This window comes from Ornithodoros turicata, chromosome 3, assembly GCF_037126465.1.
Source record: "Ornithodoros turicata isolate Travis chromosome 3, ASM3712646v1, whole genome shotgun sequence".
Lineage (NCBI taxonomy): Eukaryota > Metazoa > Arthropoda > Arachnida > Ixodida > Argasidae > Ornithodoros > Ornithodoros turicata.
This window is the reverse complement of record NC_088203.1, coordinates 94,731,863-94,749,689: the sequence shown is the minus strand read 5'-3', so window position 1 is coordinate 94,749,689 and position 17,827 is coordinate 94,731,863. Positions and strand designations below refer to the sequence as shown.

Sequence of the window (17,827 nt, the reverse complement as noted above, 5' to 3'; positions counted from 1 at the left end):
TATCGTTAATACGTCAACGTTAACACGTGTCAAGGTAATCGGAAACGAAACACAATCGGAAATTCTCTCTTTCCCATGTCAATAAGCGCCAATGGTGCAATGCGTGTCCCATGCAGCGCTGTGATTTCTTGAAATCGTCCGTTCTGAAACCCATGTAGTACAACTTTAAAACATTATTAGGTTGAAAATAAAGGACGATAGCTTGTCTTTAGGACACGGTTAGTGAAGTTATGCTCTGTACTCTCGCTATCAGACGAGCTGCTGGAAGTACTCAAGATTCCTTTCGTTAGGATAGCATAAGCCGAGTTCAAAACTAACCTTCTGACGAAAGTAACTTTTTTGCTTCCTAACGAAAGGAATGAAAGCAGCGGAAGGAAGTTCTCATTCAAAAATTTGGGCCTATGATGCAGCAATAGGCAAACTATATTTGGTCCCCGGCCGAATACATCTATCCAACGCTCTACCCTCAAAGCTCTTTTGACCTTTTTGGACATAGTAGGACTTCGATCCTTATTGTTAAGGGGCTCATTATTTCATTCCCCACATCGCCACCAGCGATGGGGTAGAGTCTCGGCCCTGATGACGAAACTTCCCATTCCGCATCTTGAAAATAAAGTTGTTCTGCTTGTTCCGGGCGTCCTGTCAAGTCAGCATTTCACTGTTGGGGAGGAGGTGGGTAGACGATAAAGGAGGTTATGCAGAGAGGTTGGTGACAAAGAAGGGCTGGTACTGCGCATTCGTGCGTTATTAGCGGTCAGCAAATGAGGCATGTGGAACCGGAATGACAACAGGGGTTGCAGCAGGGGTCTGCGTTGCTGTTATTCACTCAGATGCGCCACACCACCATGGACATGATATGACACCGTTCAACATGAGAGACCAGTCCTATCGGTGTCTTGCACCCGTATTGGAAATGCCCTAGAGCTGTCCATTGCAAATTTATTTAAGAATTTGCTGCACAAGATTAAGTCCAGGTTACTCTGAGTTGAGTTGGAAGAATGTTACTCTCTTCAGAGACTCCTGGTTGCTTTCTGTCTATCTGTCCCTCTCTCTCTCTCTCTCTCTCTCTCTCTCTCTCTCTCTCTCCCTCCTTATAGGACGACATCACAACCGGACGCCTACTACTGAAAATATTTCCCTTTTAGCATACTTTGTGCTTCCAGTTTATCATCGCCCTTTGAGTTCCGAAAATAGATACAATCCACAACGTGTCCTTTTCAACGCGCAATATTCGCTGTTTTCTTTTCGAAAAGCGTCCCTTTCCTGCAGTCTATGGCCAAAACAGAATAAAAATCATGGGATGCTTTCCTTTTCAGCGATGCCTTTCCCGTGCACGTACATGATAGCTGTAATCATGGTAGCAAAACGTCCTGCGCATCTCATGACTGTTAATGGAGCTGCCTTTTGTCCGCTGAAATGCTTTTGAATAGGGGCTGGATAATAGAGGCCCAAAGCCTTTAGAGTTGCTGTATACAAATTGAAATTTGCTGTCGACAGGATGTGATTGGAATGCTGTATGTGGCATGACGAGCAACTTTAAATACATTTTTTCATGCACATCATGCATGTCGCTTCCTTTCACTGAACATAGATGGACAAAAGGCTGGCTAATTTCGGTGTGCTGTGATATATGCAACGCTGTACGTGTTTGTAAGGTAAAAGGTGGGCTGACGTAACTGCTTTTCGAAGCTGCAGGGTTACGTATGCACTATACATTGTTCGTGTATGAGGTTGAAAGATGGCTCTGAGCCCCACTGTTTTGCGGACGCCTCTCGTTCGAGTCTTCTTTACTACCGTGTCGCACGTGCCGCTGACTTCGTATTCATTTTTATTTATGTTTATCGCATGCTATTATAACCTGCGTTGGCCAATATTGTTTCACCACTGTGTCGCAGTCAACTTTGCTAGATAGCGTTATCGTTTGACCTGAATGTTCTGTAAAAAGTGAAACAAAGTATAAATATTCGGGTCCTCAAACATTATCATGACTCAGTTACATTTTCACTGTAAAGGTCTTACTGCCATTTATTGTTGGAGATATCAGCGTACCATCCGCATTACTCGCATTAGTGTAGTAGATGAAGGATGAAGATGATACCTGGAGCGTGGGAGCGAGCGTCACGGTTCGGAGCACGAACGGAGTTCGGTCGCCATCTTGGGTACTTGAGATTAAACAGTTGTTCTCTGGTGGCAGCCGTCTCGTCTGGTATCATTCCTGTAGCTGTCACTGTGGCGAAAGCCTCTATACAGAACTACAAGTTTATGTTTCTGTTTCCGCAAGCAATGTTTCTGATTTGCCACCAAAACACTGCTACCATTTGTAATCCACGTGTTATGGGTATGCTATATGTCGTTTTGGGTAGTGTATACCTTTGCTATTTGTCCGTTTTAGTGTCATTTTGATCTATTTAATGTGCAACGTTATACCTACACCTACGGTATTCATTGGCGCCTATAAATAAATAAATACATGAAATAGTACCTGTCTTCGTACATATTGTGGCGAGTATCAGGTATAGGTATAAAGCAATGTTAATGAGTATCCTTGCTTGTTTCCCCCCAGGTGGCGTGGATGTTTGTGGAGAAATTCACACTGCTGACGCTGGCAAAAAGCGTTATCACGCACAACTCGAGGTTCAAGGTGACGCACAACGGTCACCGGACGTGGCACCTTCACATACATGACGTGCAGGAGCGGGACCGAGGGGCCTACATGTGCCAGATCAATACTTCACCGATGAAGTCGCAGATCGGATTCCTCAACGTCGTCGGTGAGTTCCACCACGATCTTGCCAAAGGACATGTAACCGGGAATGGGATGTTGTGAAGAAAGGAAGGCGCTAGGTTAGGAGTGATGATGATAATGGTGGCGACGGGAACAAGAAAGAAAACGGCGGCGTAAGCCGCCACAGGGTAGGACTATCCAGCCAGGAGTGACGAACGCAAAGTAAGGTCTATACTATATCGCCCAACACTATCAGGCCTGCTATAAAAGACATGACTCTATAAGACTTGTATTGTTGACTGACTCTATAAGACTTTAATACAACATAACAAGTGGCTCAGAATGACACGATATGCAGATAACTAGAGAAGAACGACGAAAGCTTTAACGGAGCAACGAGGCTCGTGCACATGAGACGTCACGCGAAGCCGTTGAGCGCCTTTGAACCACGTGACATTGGCATACATGGGGATGCGTCACAGGCGTCATACTAGTCATACTGCGGGCCGAATGAGGCAGCAGCGTGTATTTTTACAATTTCTTCTCGTAATTTCACGCATGCCCCCCTATACTGTGACTCTGGGGCGGCAATATGTTTTCCAAAGTCACGTTCATTTGAGGATTCACCACGACATTTTGCAAGGTTTGTTTCACTCATTATCATACTTTCTTCCTCGTTATGGTGTCGGTGTGTGCGTGTTACATTCCAACAGTACATCTTGCTATTCGTGAGGCTCCCGAAACAGTGAGCGAGTGAGTGAAAAAGAAAAAAAGAATGGAGAAATTGACACCACCAACGTGGAAGCCGGCTATTCGATACCACGTAAACAACTCTGAACACATGAACGTACATAGACACTTGGAGTGCAAACGCTCAGGTACGAAGAGTCACACAATGTCCCACCCCAGTAAAAAAAAAAGAAAAGAAAGAAGAAATAAAAAGAGAAAGAAACACTGGTAGAGCATCGTCGGGTCGCCAGACTGATTTCACGAGACGGATCCGAGAAGGGGCTGCCATTCACGCTTAGGGAGTTGTTGGACCGTAAAACGTACCAGGCCTTTGACTCAGCGGGCTGCGCTTTGATTGGCTGACAGCGGTACCGACTCGGAATCGGAGAGCGCCTACGACTCTCTTCAGTTCTCGAGGAAAGAGATGGCACAGCAGTTAAACAAAACAGATAAACGTGCGGAATGTTACAGTGCGTCAATTCCTCCCATCGTTCATAGGTGCCGCTACGTTGTCATAGTTGGAATCGTACCATAGGGAGCCGTCCATTTCGCAAAAACACTTCAAAAGGACGCTCCGTGCCCCACTTGCGAGACGTATTGGCATTCGGAGTCTGGGTTCGATTACGGTTATCTAAAATTCTCTATTTTTGCCTATCCGGCTCAGAAGCTCCTTCTCGGTTATCGGTAGGCACGGATATCGACAGGCCGTCATCCATGCAATACATTAGACGCAGGTCGTCAGACGTTGGTGTCCCGTAAGGCAAGTCATGTGCTCCGCCAGCCGTCTCCTGTAAAGCGTGCTTTGACTGCAAGAGTCTAGTGTGTGCAGAGAAGCAAACAATCAGTAAATTTCGGCAAGGGTCTCCCGGTGAGCAAAAGTATGTCGCTACGTTGCTCGAATAACGTGTGACGACATTGTTGTGGCCCCCTTGGAATTTGCTTTGATACAAACCTCAAACAACAACAACTTTATTTTGGCTTTGGAGAGTGGGGAGTTTCATCGCCACAGGCGATACTCTACCCGATTGCCATTGCGTTGTAAAATGAAGAAGTCAGAAGCAAAGCGAGCAACACGTCAGTGACTCAATGAAGAAGCCGAGAACTGAGCCTGCGTAAAAAATACATTACTTACTTCAGTGGTCACTAGCCTATTGTCTACGTTACCGATAACTGGAAAAATATTAGATTTAATTCAATGCACTTCGTCTTTGTTCTTCGCGGCCGAACACGGTAAAATGCATTCTGCATACCCAGACTAGGTTGGGATAACCAAAAACCTCTGTTCTTTTTTCTCTTTTTTTTTTCTCTACGCGTATCGGTAATACTACTCTTTACTCTTTAGTATTTACTCATAACTTTTATGCAGGGTTCGGAAAAACCCGGGTTTTTTTAAAAAAGCCCGCCCCAGTGGGTTTTTTCGGGTTTTTCGGGTGCTGGGATTTTTTTTTTTTTCGAACTGCTGCATATGACACGCAACAGCCGTTCTCCACCTATTTTTCATGTTTCTGGAAGAAATAATTGTTTGCCCCTGTAGAATTTACGGTAAAGGAATCTCCGAAGCAGTCGTCCCTTTTCCTTCTTTTCTTTTTTTCCCTTCGTTTCTGTATTTCACCCGCGTGTGGGCTTTATTGGGTTTTTCAGCCCGGGTGGACCCAAAAAAACCCGGGTGGTTTTTTTTAAACTGGGTCCATTCGGCGAACCCTGCTTTTATGTGACACGGACCCTTTTTATTCTCACCACAGTTCCTCCTAAGATAGACGAAGAGAAAACGAGCTCGGACACGGAAGTTCGCGAAGGCAGCGACGTCAACCTGCGATGTGTGGCCAAAGGAACTCCTGTCCCTGAAATCACCTGGAGACGAGAAGATGACCAGGATATCACGTTCGGACGAGAGAAAGGTACACATCTGAGACTATAATCAATTAGGTAGTGTTGCGTGGAACGTTGTGGGTTTGGATTTCAGCAGCAAGCGTCGAAGTGCGACGGAGTAGGTTACACTGTTCAGTGTTCGCGACAGGGACATAACTGTCTTAATACCTGGACTCGCTTGCACGAAACTGTTTGAGGGAAATACTCAACGAGTTTTTCACTCAGTGCACGTACACAGCGGATGCCCTAACGTGTGAGTGAAAAACTCGTTGAGTGTGTCACTCAGAGTTTTGTACGAGCGGGCCCCGTCCTTCTGTGTCGTGCAGCGTGTGATTACACTCGTGAAGATTCGCGAAGCAGTTGACTTCTAAACGTTTAGGTCATCTGGAATGTCATGCTTATTCGGCACATAAGCATCTTCCTATGCGAACATTCCAAGCACCGAAAGTCTCTTCATTTAAATGAACTATCTCCAAATGCTGGTAGTTTGATTTGTTCATTCGATACATTCGTGTAACGATCTGGGAAGAAAAGCTGGGAACACGTGCATCTTTCGAAACTTGTTTTCATCTCTTGTTTCATCTCTTTGTTTTTCCTTCTTGATTTAGCCTCTACTCTCAATATTATTGTCTTGAACGGAACCTATTTGATTTTTATCGATTTGATTTTTATTATTCCAGCTTCTTCCTTAACATTTTTACATAGTGAAATAGAAGCCGCTTAATAACATTGCGTTAACATTACTTTTAGAACACCCGAGACATTCACGTATGTTCCAAAGGAGAACAGTCGTTTTCACGCAAAAAAAAAAAGAAAAGAAGATCTCACTCCCGTTTTTCTTCGTGTCTATCAGACAGTTTGTCTGCAAGCAACCGTGAAGGAAACTCACGACACGGTGGAAAAAGAAAGAACTGATAAAATACAATAAAAATAACGCGGGTCAATCGGGGAAAGCGAAAAAAAGAAAAAAAGAGAGGCAACGTCAATTGAAGGTAGCGGCAATACGTTTCTTCTGTTGCATGGACGGGAGTAGCTGTCAGGCTAGACAGGGCAGCCTCGATATGAATTTCGTTATTGACGCGAAAAAACGGAGGCGTGTCGTCCAGAGCGGGGAGCACACCACGATTCGTCTTTGTCACTGACACTATCTCATCGCTTCACCGCTAGGGAGAGATACACGTACATAGAAACACGGCCCGTCTAATACGACGCAATGCCTGAAACGTTGGCAACTTCAGCGTGTCTCATCGGTCGATGAGGTTCAGTGACGCCATTAGTTTGCACAACTTTGTGACAAGTACGGAAAGTAACATTGGCGGCACAACGCTGTGCCTTCAGCTGAGGAAATTTGATGGTAAACTCTATTGGCTTACCAATAAATTTTACTACATAACTTTTAGCAATAAATTAATTTCCGTCCTTGTTCTGACGTGCTGAAGCAACCAACGTTACTAACCGCCCCACCTTAGAACCATGATTCATTTGTATAACTTTCTTCGCTCCAAAAGTGGGCCATCCTACTTTCTTGCACTTTCTTGCACTTTTATTGCACGAGGTTAGTGTAGACATGTTTATTATGCTACCGATAAAGGAACCCGTTGCACTTCACAACGTTTTAAGACTTGACCGCGCTTTCTTCGTGTTTAATGAGCAGATTATACGTATAAGCGATGCTCACTAAGTAAAACAATTGTTAACAAGCAAGCGAGCTCGTCGTTAACGTTCATAACGAAGTGCCTCGAGGCTAGGGATAACTAGAGTCACTAAATAAGCTTCGCTTCAGAGTATCGACACTGAGGTCCAAGGGGGAGTAGGAGCGCCATCTTGTTTCCGCACCACACTGGTATCATCCCCAGCTGAGGATCAAAGACGGCTAGCATAATGCTCCCTGTGGGATAGAGAAACATGTATAATTGTTGTGCGATAATCCATGTATTGTCAACCGGAGCGTCCCGAGGATGTCAAGGTGAGCTCAAGGCCGTCAACTGGTGCTTGCAAACGAAAGCGACATTTCACCCGCGCACGATAGATGGCATCGTGCGCTAAAGTGCGCATTGCGCGTGCGCGTGGGTAGCGTGGCGCGGAAACAAGATGGCGTATGCTCGCTCTTGGAACTCAGTGTCGATACTCCGAAGCGTGGCTTATTTAGTGACTCTAGGGATAACAACAACAACAAAAAGCGCACGTGTTGTAATGTCCTATTACCACGAGGTATCACTTAACCTGATGGCTTGAGGTATCTGCACCATTTAGATAAAGTGGCATTACGCATAAAAATCATAAAAACAAATATGCTATTTGTCAGTTAAATACTGTAGGCGAGATACTGTTGGCTTCTGGGTTTTGTTACATTGGCCAAAAGTAGATATGTTTATCCGAACGTTTAAGAGAGATTGCTTTAGGAGTAAAAATAATAATAAGAAGAATTGCACCTCTGAAATAGTAAATCGCTTGGATGATTGCAAGGGTTGCGTTCCTTCGGGGCAAGAGACAACTGGGATAGCCATAGACAGACAGATAGAATCTGTCCAGAATAGAAGGCTTTTGAGGGAGGCCCTCTCTATCTCCTCCTGTGAGAACTGTGTCAGCAAGCCTTTTGTGACCTTCGACCCAGCTTTTGGGAAGCTGGTGGCGCGTTGCCTTCCCCATTGGCTTTCCTCTTGAATGCTTCTGATCAGCTTAAATTTATCGGCTGAAAAAAAGAAAAAGAAGAAAAGACACGAAAAAACTTTACCGCTGTGTTTGAGAACTTGTTGGTGTGCGTTTTGACGAAGAATTTGTGTCATTTCGATAATTTTTGTGGCTTTCATGAAACATGTTGGTGTTAGACCTTGATGTAAGTTTCAATCGGCTCAGTTTTTTCAGTTCAAATTCAGTTATATCGTTAATATAATTTTGAAACATATGATTCTTGATTAATACGGTTATTAAAATAGAATTCATTAGCTAAAAAGAATAAAAGGTCGCCAAAGGAAATTCTACACCCATAACGTCGGGAACCTCTCCAGAAAGAAAGAGGTCTCTAATTCTTTTTTAATTGTTATGCCTTAGCTCGGGTTTTTTAGTTTTGCATCCTTTCCAACTTGTTTGTGCATCAGGCTTTCTTCTTTCTGTGTGAAGTTATCCACGCTTCCGAAACGTTTATCCTTGGTTGGCGATGCGAACCAAATATTAAAAAGCACTAAGCTTTCTCATCCGCTTTCTGTTTTCCTGCTTTAATTCTGCTTTAATCACGTTTGAAGTCAACAGTGAACACAACACAACACAAACTCAATACGTACCACAATGTTTACCTTTCCACCCTATTGACCCTTTCGCAGGGACACACGAATAGATTTTGTTCTCCCATCTACACCATAATAATTACGACCGAACAACTGCAAGAACGAAGAAAGAACCTTAAGGGAACGATAACCCCACTTAAAGGAGCAAAACACAACGGCCAATACAAACATTCTGAAAAGAAACGAATGTAGCGCCCTCTATCGTCGTTTTCTCTTTCTCAAGTATATATGTATTTGTGTACTGCGTATAAGGCAAAGACACACGAAGCGAGGAGCGCATCAACGCTGCTCGGTTACCAGCGCTTCACAGTGGGTAATTGAATTTCTGATTACGACTCAACGCGAACCAGATGGGTACCTTTTATTCGTAGCCGGCCCGGTAATGAACAGCGGGCTTCACTTCGTTCCTTTCAAACGAGTTCAGTTGAAACAGAAAAGTAAAGGACGGAGTGATGCACAACGACTGGAGGAAAGGGGCCCAAGATACAATGGGAGGCTCTAAATGAGAAATCGGCGGGAAAGGAAAGAAGAAAGTACAGCGTTGATCAGGCACACTGAAGAAAGAGCGAAAAAAAAAAAGAAACAGGCCCAGGATAAGACGAAGAAGAAATAAGCGTTATTTCTCTTATGGCATTGGCAGGTCTGCGTTGTTTTCTGTCGGTTGCCGAGTGATGCAGGCTATATGGGGAAGGAAATGGAAGTGTGTGCGTGAGAGGGTGAAGGAGGTAGGTGTGCGCGCGGGGTAGATAATTTTAGTGTTTCGATGTTTGTTTGAGTTTGAATGTTAACGTTAACGTTAAAAGAAAAGGAAGAAATTGAATTCGTCACCTCAAGAGTTCTGCTGTTCCCATAAAGTACCCCTAAATGGATGAACTCCACAAAAAGGAAAAAGAAAAACATGAAAAGAGAAAAAGAGGAAAACATCACCCCTTTCGGTCACCGAACTCTATGTGCACATACATAGCTCCATCCCCTAGAAGTGAGAGGAATTGCGAGAAACTATAACAGGAACGAGGAACTCGACGACGCATGCTTAGAACACGGTTCCGAAATACAGATTCGATATCACTGCTCACTATGAAGTCGACAAGTGCTGATAACCCTGCATCTCACCCCTTGGGTTCCCATACTAGTACCTTGACTATATCGAAGGTTCTATGGTCGAAGCAGTCTAGAGCAGACCCAAATGGGGGTGACGCTGATATACGCCATTTAAAAATAAAACTTTGAAAATAAATCTCTTAAAAAATGAACTTCCAAATAAATCATGTAAATACCAACGTGGTCAACATAAGCTCTTAAAAATAAACTTTCGAAATCAACGCATCGAAATATTCATCAAATTCAAAATCCATCCCCTCTAATTGGTGAACAGCCTAAGCTTTCTAGGTCCGCGTTTGAAAATAGTACGCTCTTCACTCTTGGAATGAGCATTCATCTGAGAACGACAATTTCGCTCTACCGGAAATGGGTTGTGTGCACGATCTCCGTGACTACATACACCAGCTCTCTTGCATTTTGTTGCGCTTTGTTCTGCTGTTGTTTTGGTCGCTCAGTTCATGTGTTTGCTAGAGACGTACTGACTGCCTCCGTACTTTTGTACCGCTTGACTAAAAATGCCGAGTGCTACAGGTAACTAAGCAAACACGTAAAGGCTGGCATCGTCAATGTTCCATATACGCAGGACTAGGAACGTCATTTTTGCAAAACTGACTAGAGCAACAGTTGGAACAGCATAACGCTACCAATGAAACTTCTACAAGAGCAAACCGCAGCTGGTTAGACCTCTGGAGCACACGTGAAGAAGCAGATGAAAGAATCTCCGACTGGTTACGCGCACGTGTACGAGATTTCGATCCTGTCGTACCAACCACTATCATATGGTATTATTCAAAATCCAGTACGGTATTTTATAGAGCTAACAAAATCCAGACTTCAAAGAAACGTCTCTGCAACACAGTTCCCATAACGTACATAGTAAACTTGAAGCAGGATCACTGCTCATCTTATTTCACTTGATTCTCATATCCCTCATTTAATGTCCCGCACGTAATGAGGTATGGATACCACACCTCCAGCGGTGAAACACCGCATGCCATCGTTGTTATCTGCTTGTTATTGTTAGAGCCGTGTAAAAACTGGTTTCCTGTGAAGCCACGTTGATAATCGGTAACAACGCCGATGCTAATTTAATTCCTGCGATGATTAATGTACGGGGCACGAGTGTAAAACTTTAAAGCGCTAATCACGGTAGCTTTAATTTGATTATTGACATGTCAGGACGAGATGTAAGCGATTTCACATTAACGGTCCAAAGAGCCCAACACTAAGAAAGAAGAAGAAGAAGAAGAAAAATACAAGGGAACTTTTTGATGGGTTAATTTTATAACGCCAATTTTGAGACAGATTCGCGTTAAAACTGAGCGGGACGATACGAACTGTCCCGTTTCTAAAAGAACGTCATCATGAAAGAAACCAAAACACCCCCGTTGAAAAACGGCCGTGTCGACTTCCTAAAAAGATAATAATCGATAATAACAATATAGTAAAGTAACGGAGAGCTATGACTGAACAAATCCGGCTGGCAACACGGCAGCTGCATGCGACCGTGATTTGATTATGCCTTCCTTGCGAAATCTATGCAGGCCACAATTTTCGCTAATTTTCTCACCCTCAATTTTTCCTTAGTCAGCGGCCGCCCTAATTAGTAATTTACGAGCAGGTCCTTCCCTGCATATGAGTTCGGCGCTGCTCTGCAAATGATGAGTGCCCTGCAAGAATGGCTCCGATGTTAATGGGTTGGTAACGAAATTATCACCGTTATCTGGGCAGCGCTTGAGTGAACGGTGCTCATCGTGTGATGTTCACCAGTGATCGTTCAAGTGCCACATTAAAATTTAAAAAAAACTATAAGCCGCATTCGCAATACGTGAAGCTGTAAATGCACACCACGAAATGTGCTTTGATTATTCTGCAAAGCATTTAGCACAAGCACAGTTTCGTGTGGCTTTCGCTCTCCTAGTTGACTCGTATTCCTTTGCATATAGTGACTTCCCAATGTAAGGCTGATACTGCAGATGTAAATAAGAAATATTAGGATAATAACTTGAAGAAAAAAATACTTTTAGGAGCTTTAGTGTCCAGTATTGATGAGAAAAGTAGCAGGAGATAGTAAACCTCCGCAGTTCGCCGACTTGCACTTCTGCGTTTTGCAAATCACAAGTAATATCATAACTTTAAACCATAACTCAGGGGCTGTCTTAACCATAACTCAGGGGCACATTACGAACATATTTTGTCAACATGCACATGCCTTGTCTATACAATGCCCTGTTACTTTTGTCTCGTCATTTCATCTAGGTAAATATCTCTCTGACTGCGCGTGTGAATTTTATCGCGCAGTGGTCTTTGGAATCCGTTTATTAGGTTCTGGGCACAGTCGCTGTGTGATGTTGTGATTGTTGCCGCTGTACCGTATCTTTGTTGCTGCTATTGCGCTGTCGTTGATGTTGTGCACGTGTTATCGCTTTGTATGTAATTGCGATCGCGAGACTACGTTTTGGTGGGTGGGTGTGTTACGACGTGGGGGGGGGGGGGGAAGGGGGTTCTATTCTTTCTATTTTTTAATATTTCATTTGTATTTCTCCTTTCCTTTTTTTTTTCTGTAGTTGCAGAATTGGTCGGGTGCCGAATTCAGTTTCTTCATATTTTTTTTTTAATTTGCTTATCAACTTATCAGTCAGTCATTCCTGTCGTAACGACAATCATGACTGAAAATCTTAACCTGTACACTATCAGCGATTGACACTTTGCACTTGGTGTCATTCGTGTGGTGTCACATGGCATATCTGTTAGTGACACTCGGCGGAAAGTGCACTAACGATTTAGTGAGTTCCCTAAGCTCGCTTCACTTCTCTGCGGTGGGCCGAATGCCTAGCCTCGACAGCAGGTTTTGACGTTCGAATTAAGGTATTAAGGAAAAGCGATAGACCCTGCCAACCACAATAATTTGGAACACGTATTTTCAATAGCGCTTATATTTTTTATTTTTTTTTTTGTTCAGTACAGGGTAGCATCCTGCCGAATGAACATGTATTTACTCTCGTTAACAGCGTAGTGAAGAGCTACGCGGTGCGGCGATCTGTACTCGGCCATATTTGTTGTTGTCATGCGGAGTAGTAGAAACGGAGCAACGTTGACACGCAGAATCGCATTTGTGTCACGTCGAAATCTAAAGGCGCGCAATCAGATTTATATATCAAAGAAAAACATTCTTACGACGGGATTGTGACGCATGCCTAAACATTTTTCCGCTGTTCATTCTCATCTATCGTCATTGCCATCATAGTTTAATGACACTTACTTAAAGGGAGACTTCAAAACGATAAAAAAGAAAAGATAGGTGAGCATCATACCGAACACGAACCACCCGCTCGATACCGAGTGCAATATTCGCATTCATTTTTCCCGAGTAATTAATTGGTAAATAATGATAATAATAAACCGAAGTGCGAAGAGCAGAAAACAACACCATGCTATACCGTGACGTCACCCCACATTGTCGTCTGCTTTGCAACCTGCATTCTCCCTTGGTGGATGCCGGACGGTGTCAGCAGTGTGTTGCTTTCAGCGCCCTCTCGCTTCACAGAGGCGAAGCGCTCGCTTCGTAATAAATTCGTTCGAATAAAATCTGCGCAGTTTTGGAACGAGATATTTAGTACACATGTTCCTGACATCGGTTCCTGACACAAAGGTTACGGGTATACCAGAGCCTTTGGGTGATTTCGTTGCGGAGTCCCACTTTAAGCCGAGTAGCAAGAACATAGTGAAAGTTACATTCGCTTGGGAAGAGTGCGCTTCACGAAAAAGACACTAGATTTGCCCGTGTGTCACGTTCACTAATCTGTGCCATTCGCCGCACATGCCAGAAGGCGGCGTATTAAACTTGGCTTGCCTTTCTTTTCAGTGTCATCCGTAAAAGGTCCATGGCTCAACATAAGCAAGGTGTCGCGCCTGCACATGAGCGCCTACCTCTGCATCGCTGCCAACGGTGTCCTGCCCTCTGTGAGCAAGCGAATCGTACTGGAAGTCAGCTGTATGTATGGCTTCTGTACTGTATTTCAGCTGCAAGAATAACGGGTGATTCTATTGTGCGTTGGCTTTTACGATGCTCATGATAGTGATGATAATGTTGATGATAATGATGGGATGACGATAATGGCAACAAGGAAGGAGATGGAGATATCAGGATTCAGCACAACTTCATAATCCAATGAAAAAATGGCTAGGAAGCAAGCGAGCTGGTGAAGATGATGCATAATGTAAAAAACCCCGAGACTAGGGAACACGAAGGGACAGACACAAACACGAAATCCATCCACCATTTTACACGCGCCCTCCTCTTCGCCACGCAGCAAAATGTAGTAAAAGCTCGGTCGCATGAGCGTGACTGCAGGTAAAAGCCAGGCGCTGTCGGGTAGGTCAGATGGCTGAGATGCTTTCGTAATCCCGCTGGTCAATGTGCTTTTCCTTTTATTTTTCTTTCTTTTTTTTTTTTTTTTTTTTTGTCTTCGGGATAGAATCCATGCAGCACTGGTCTATCCGGGGCGGATTTGCGCGTTCCGCCCATCGTTTCGGATCAACTCGCTCCACGATGGAGCACTCTTTCTTGCTCCGAGGAGAAATCTCGTATTCGACCGGAACTCCAGTTCCGTGTCTTGCGGAGCAGCAACCGCAATCGTTGGACCGACTCGCTAAGTTTGCCGGATGTACGCAGCGACTTCCGACACGCTCTCAGCCAGAGCTTGACTGAAGCTTGGCTGAAGCTTGGCTGGAGCTTGGCCGGAACTTGGCGGGAGCTTGGCCACAGCGTGTTGGCTGGTGAATTCCAAATGGGTCCCTCCGCGCCGAATTTTGTTCTTGTGTATCTGTTTAATGTGCTCGCTTCAAATCCACCAGTGCAGTTCGCTATTAGAGCAGCCGTCCACGCCCATGCACTTGCACTTTCAGTGCGTTGAGCAAAGTTAACGGACAGAGAGAACACTGTGTGACCGTAGTTATGTCGCGACGTAAAACCACGAATTATCATTATCAGTCCTTTTAATGTACTGTGCTGCTTAGATATCTGACTAGAAAGACTTCAGTAGTGAAAAGCAAAGATAAAAAATTAGTGGTGTGTTATCGCTCTAGGGATGACCCAGATAAACCTACTACTAAAGGTATTATCCTTTTGTAAGCTCGAAAAATTGATAGTCTCCCAGGAGTGACACTGAATGGTGTAGCGTGTCTGCCTTTAAACTGCCCCAGCAGCACAATGTACTGATAGTCGGGTGCAATAGGGGTGGACGGGTAGGTGGAAGGCCTTGAACAGACTCGTGAAACTAAGGAACATCGATAAGACACATACCGTCCACCCCTATTGCACTCGACTTTCAGTACATTGTGCTGCTGGGGTGTAAGCAGCCGGCGTTCCACCGTCTTTTCCCTTTTTCTTTCCCCTTTGTGCACCGATCAGCATACACTAGCCTGAAAGAGCAGCAGCGATGTAGTTCTACTTCCACGCAATACTTACTGACGTATACGTCGTAGTAATACTCTGTTGTGTATCGATCTAGTTACAGTTCGCACAACTGACGTTGGTGTGGTTTGCAAAAGCGCTAACAGGGACCACTCTGCAAGCTTGGCAGCTGTTAACTGGCATAAATGCAGGCTGGGTAGTAGATAAACTTCATAGTGAAAAAGCCCGAGGGTGGGCACACGAAAGCTACCTGGGGTGGGTATGTTGTGTCTTTTTCGCTCTGGCTTGTTCAATATTTAGTGTCCAGCTGTTACTTCTAGAAAATCGACCTCTGGTTCCCCTTTTACAAGCAAGAACAACTTTATATTGATGATGATGATTGGAGTCCTCCGCCTGGTTGCTTGCGGTAAATTTGTGAACATATAATGCTGATCCTGACGGTCAGGACTTGAATTCCTACATTGTCCAGAATTATATTCAATTTATTTCATCTTTACGATGTTGAGTTGAAAAAAAAAGGCTGTGGGACAGCTTGACCACTGTGAATGGTTAGTAGTGCTTTTAGGACAAAGCGCTGGTCGACTGAATTTGAGCATGAGCCAAGTAATTTCGTCATAGCGAGAGGACGACACCCTCCTAACATATGTGCAGTAACGATTTAAATAATTGCGTTGATTGCGATTGATCATGATTGATGCGTTAATATCTTGCTTACGAATGCATGTAATAACACCGTCGAATAAGAGCTCCGTATACAAACGAGGCGGCGTAATCGCAACTATGTCTTCGGATCCATGTAGCGTTTAGCCGTTGTGAAACAGTCGAAAAATGAACAAACTCGAAACAAAACTGAAGTATGAGCGACCAGTTGGAACAGACGACAATACGATAAGGAACTGGATCATATAATTCCGTCCAATCACCGTAATGATGGCGATACGTGACGGAAAAAGGGCCGTGCTTGGTCCTGCGCTACAATGTGCACGAATTCTCGAGAAATTTGATCCCGAAATAAGACATTTCGCACAAATCCTGGGCATCGTTTTTCTGAGCTCCTCCATTCTCACATTTGTTTCCGAAGGATTTCTCCTTTATAGCGGGCGCAACTAGCGCGATAACGACTATTTCTGTTTCGTTTCTTTTCTCTCTTTTTTTTTACTTTACTTCACGCTTAATCCCCTGCGAGAATGGAAGAAAAACGGATGAAGGCAAGAACGATAACCCTCCTCCCTCTTCTCTTTCCCAGCTTTTCACAAAGGGTCCGATTTTAAAATCGAGAATATCCCGGATTGCATACGGGTAAGAGAACGTCCACGGCGCTAAGAAGCCGGGACGACGACGGCTTTCAAAAATGACACGGCGACATGTTAGAAAACAAGGCTTAACAGCCTCTTATTCCGAATGTTCGCGTTTTAGGGCTGAGTAGGTGCTTACTGGGGGAGGTTTCACGCGCGTGCATGTACCCCGCCGTAAAAAAGGCCTCATTCGTCGCTCGCTTGGGGCGCTCTCGTCGCGATTGACAGCTGGCTCACGAGTAATGCTCTCGACATTTCTATGCAAATTCGCGGCTGCAGTGGCGCCGCTGCCGTTCTGACAGCCGCTGATGTGAGGCTTTAGAGCAAGGCTTTCAAACGAACGCCCCGGAAAGTGACTTTGAGGGGTATTTTTACTTATGTTGTCCGCTGCCAATTGCTTGTCGTCAGGAGCAGAGGCGGTAAATTTGTCGGCAGTTTTCTGAATAGCCCTAGTGCTTTCTTTCTTTTTTTTTCTTTTTTTTAAGTGTCTCTTCATCCTATTTACAGCGACAAGGTGACATGGGCGCATTTCGAAATTTGCGTAATGGCACCGTGTGTAACGCGGATGCTCCGCGCTTTAAAAGTACAGAGGATAAGCCAATTATAAGAAAACAGCAGCGCACTCCTTGCGAAAAATCTGAGACTTAGGGACGACGACATGTATTTTTGTTGTTGTTGTTGTTGGTGGTGGTGGTGGTTGGTTGGTGGTTGGTTCTTCGTCTTATTCCTATAGTCTCGAGTTTTTCGTTATGATTCCGTAAAGTCATCTAAACTATCTTGACAGAGCAAGATATACACGGAAGATAAGTTCAGACGAACAAATTCAGCTAACTAATTCAGACTAACATGCCCTCAGTGCCACATAAAACACGTATCTGTTATTGTTCTGTTATTTGTTATTTTATCTTATTTTGTTGTTGTTCTGCAATTTCTGTTCTCTATGAGTGGCTCTGCCAATCCTGCAGATGATAATTCGTTCATACGCACTAGCGTAGAAACATTTATTAAACCACAATCGGAACCTACACACTCATATAGTATATCTGAACTGTGAAATTGTGTATTGTGCACGTGTGTAAGTTTGATATCCTGTGCGCGAGACGCCGTATCGAAAAGTGCATCCATTCCGCGTTACGCACGCCGTTTGCGTCGAAAAACGAATAGAACTAGGGCACATAAATAGACAAAACAGACAATCCCTACTGGTTTAGAACTAACATCCCCATTTTTCATGCGTTAGCGTTAGAAGCGGCGTTTCAAGGAAAAGTGTCGGTGTCGATCAGTGGTCAGAACGTGGAAAGGGAAGTACGCCGCGTGAGAGAGGTAGAGGGCAGTGGAGAGAGCATGGTTCACACTAGTGCGTTCTGCTGCGTGCGGATGCGTGCGGGCGCTGGTTACCGTGGCAACA

General features: G+C 44.3%; 1 protein-coding gene across 4 annotated transcripts in view; it reads left to right on the top strand.

The window, feature by feature from the left end:
* LOC135388862 (lachesin-like) overlaps positions 1-17,827 on the top strand; it is a 200,255-nt gene that overhangs the window by 161,347 nt on the left and 21,081 nt on the right. For all 4 annotated transcript variants that reach the window (XM_064618712.1, XM_064618708.1, XM_064618710.1 and 1 more), the window contains exons 3-5: positions 2,564-2,771; positions 5,197-5,352; positions 13,574-13,702. In XM_064618712.1, coding sequence (XP_064474782.1) covers positions 2,573-2,771; positions 5,197-5,352; positions 13,574-13,702 — 484 coding nt within the window. In that variant the 5' untranslated portion in view covers positions 2,564-2,572. The remainder of the gene's footprint in view (positions 1-2,563; positions 2,772-5,196; positions 5,353-13,573; positions 13,703-17,827) is intronic.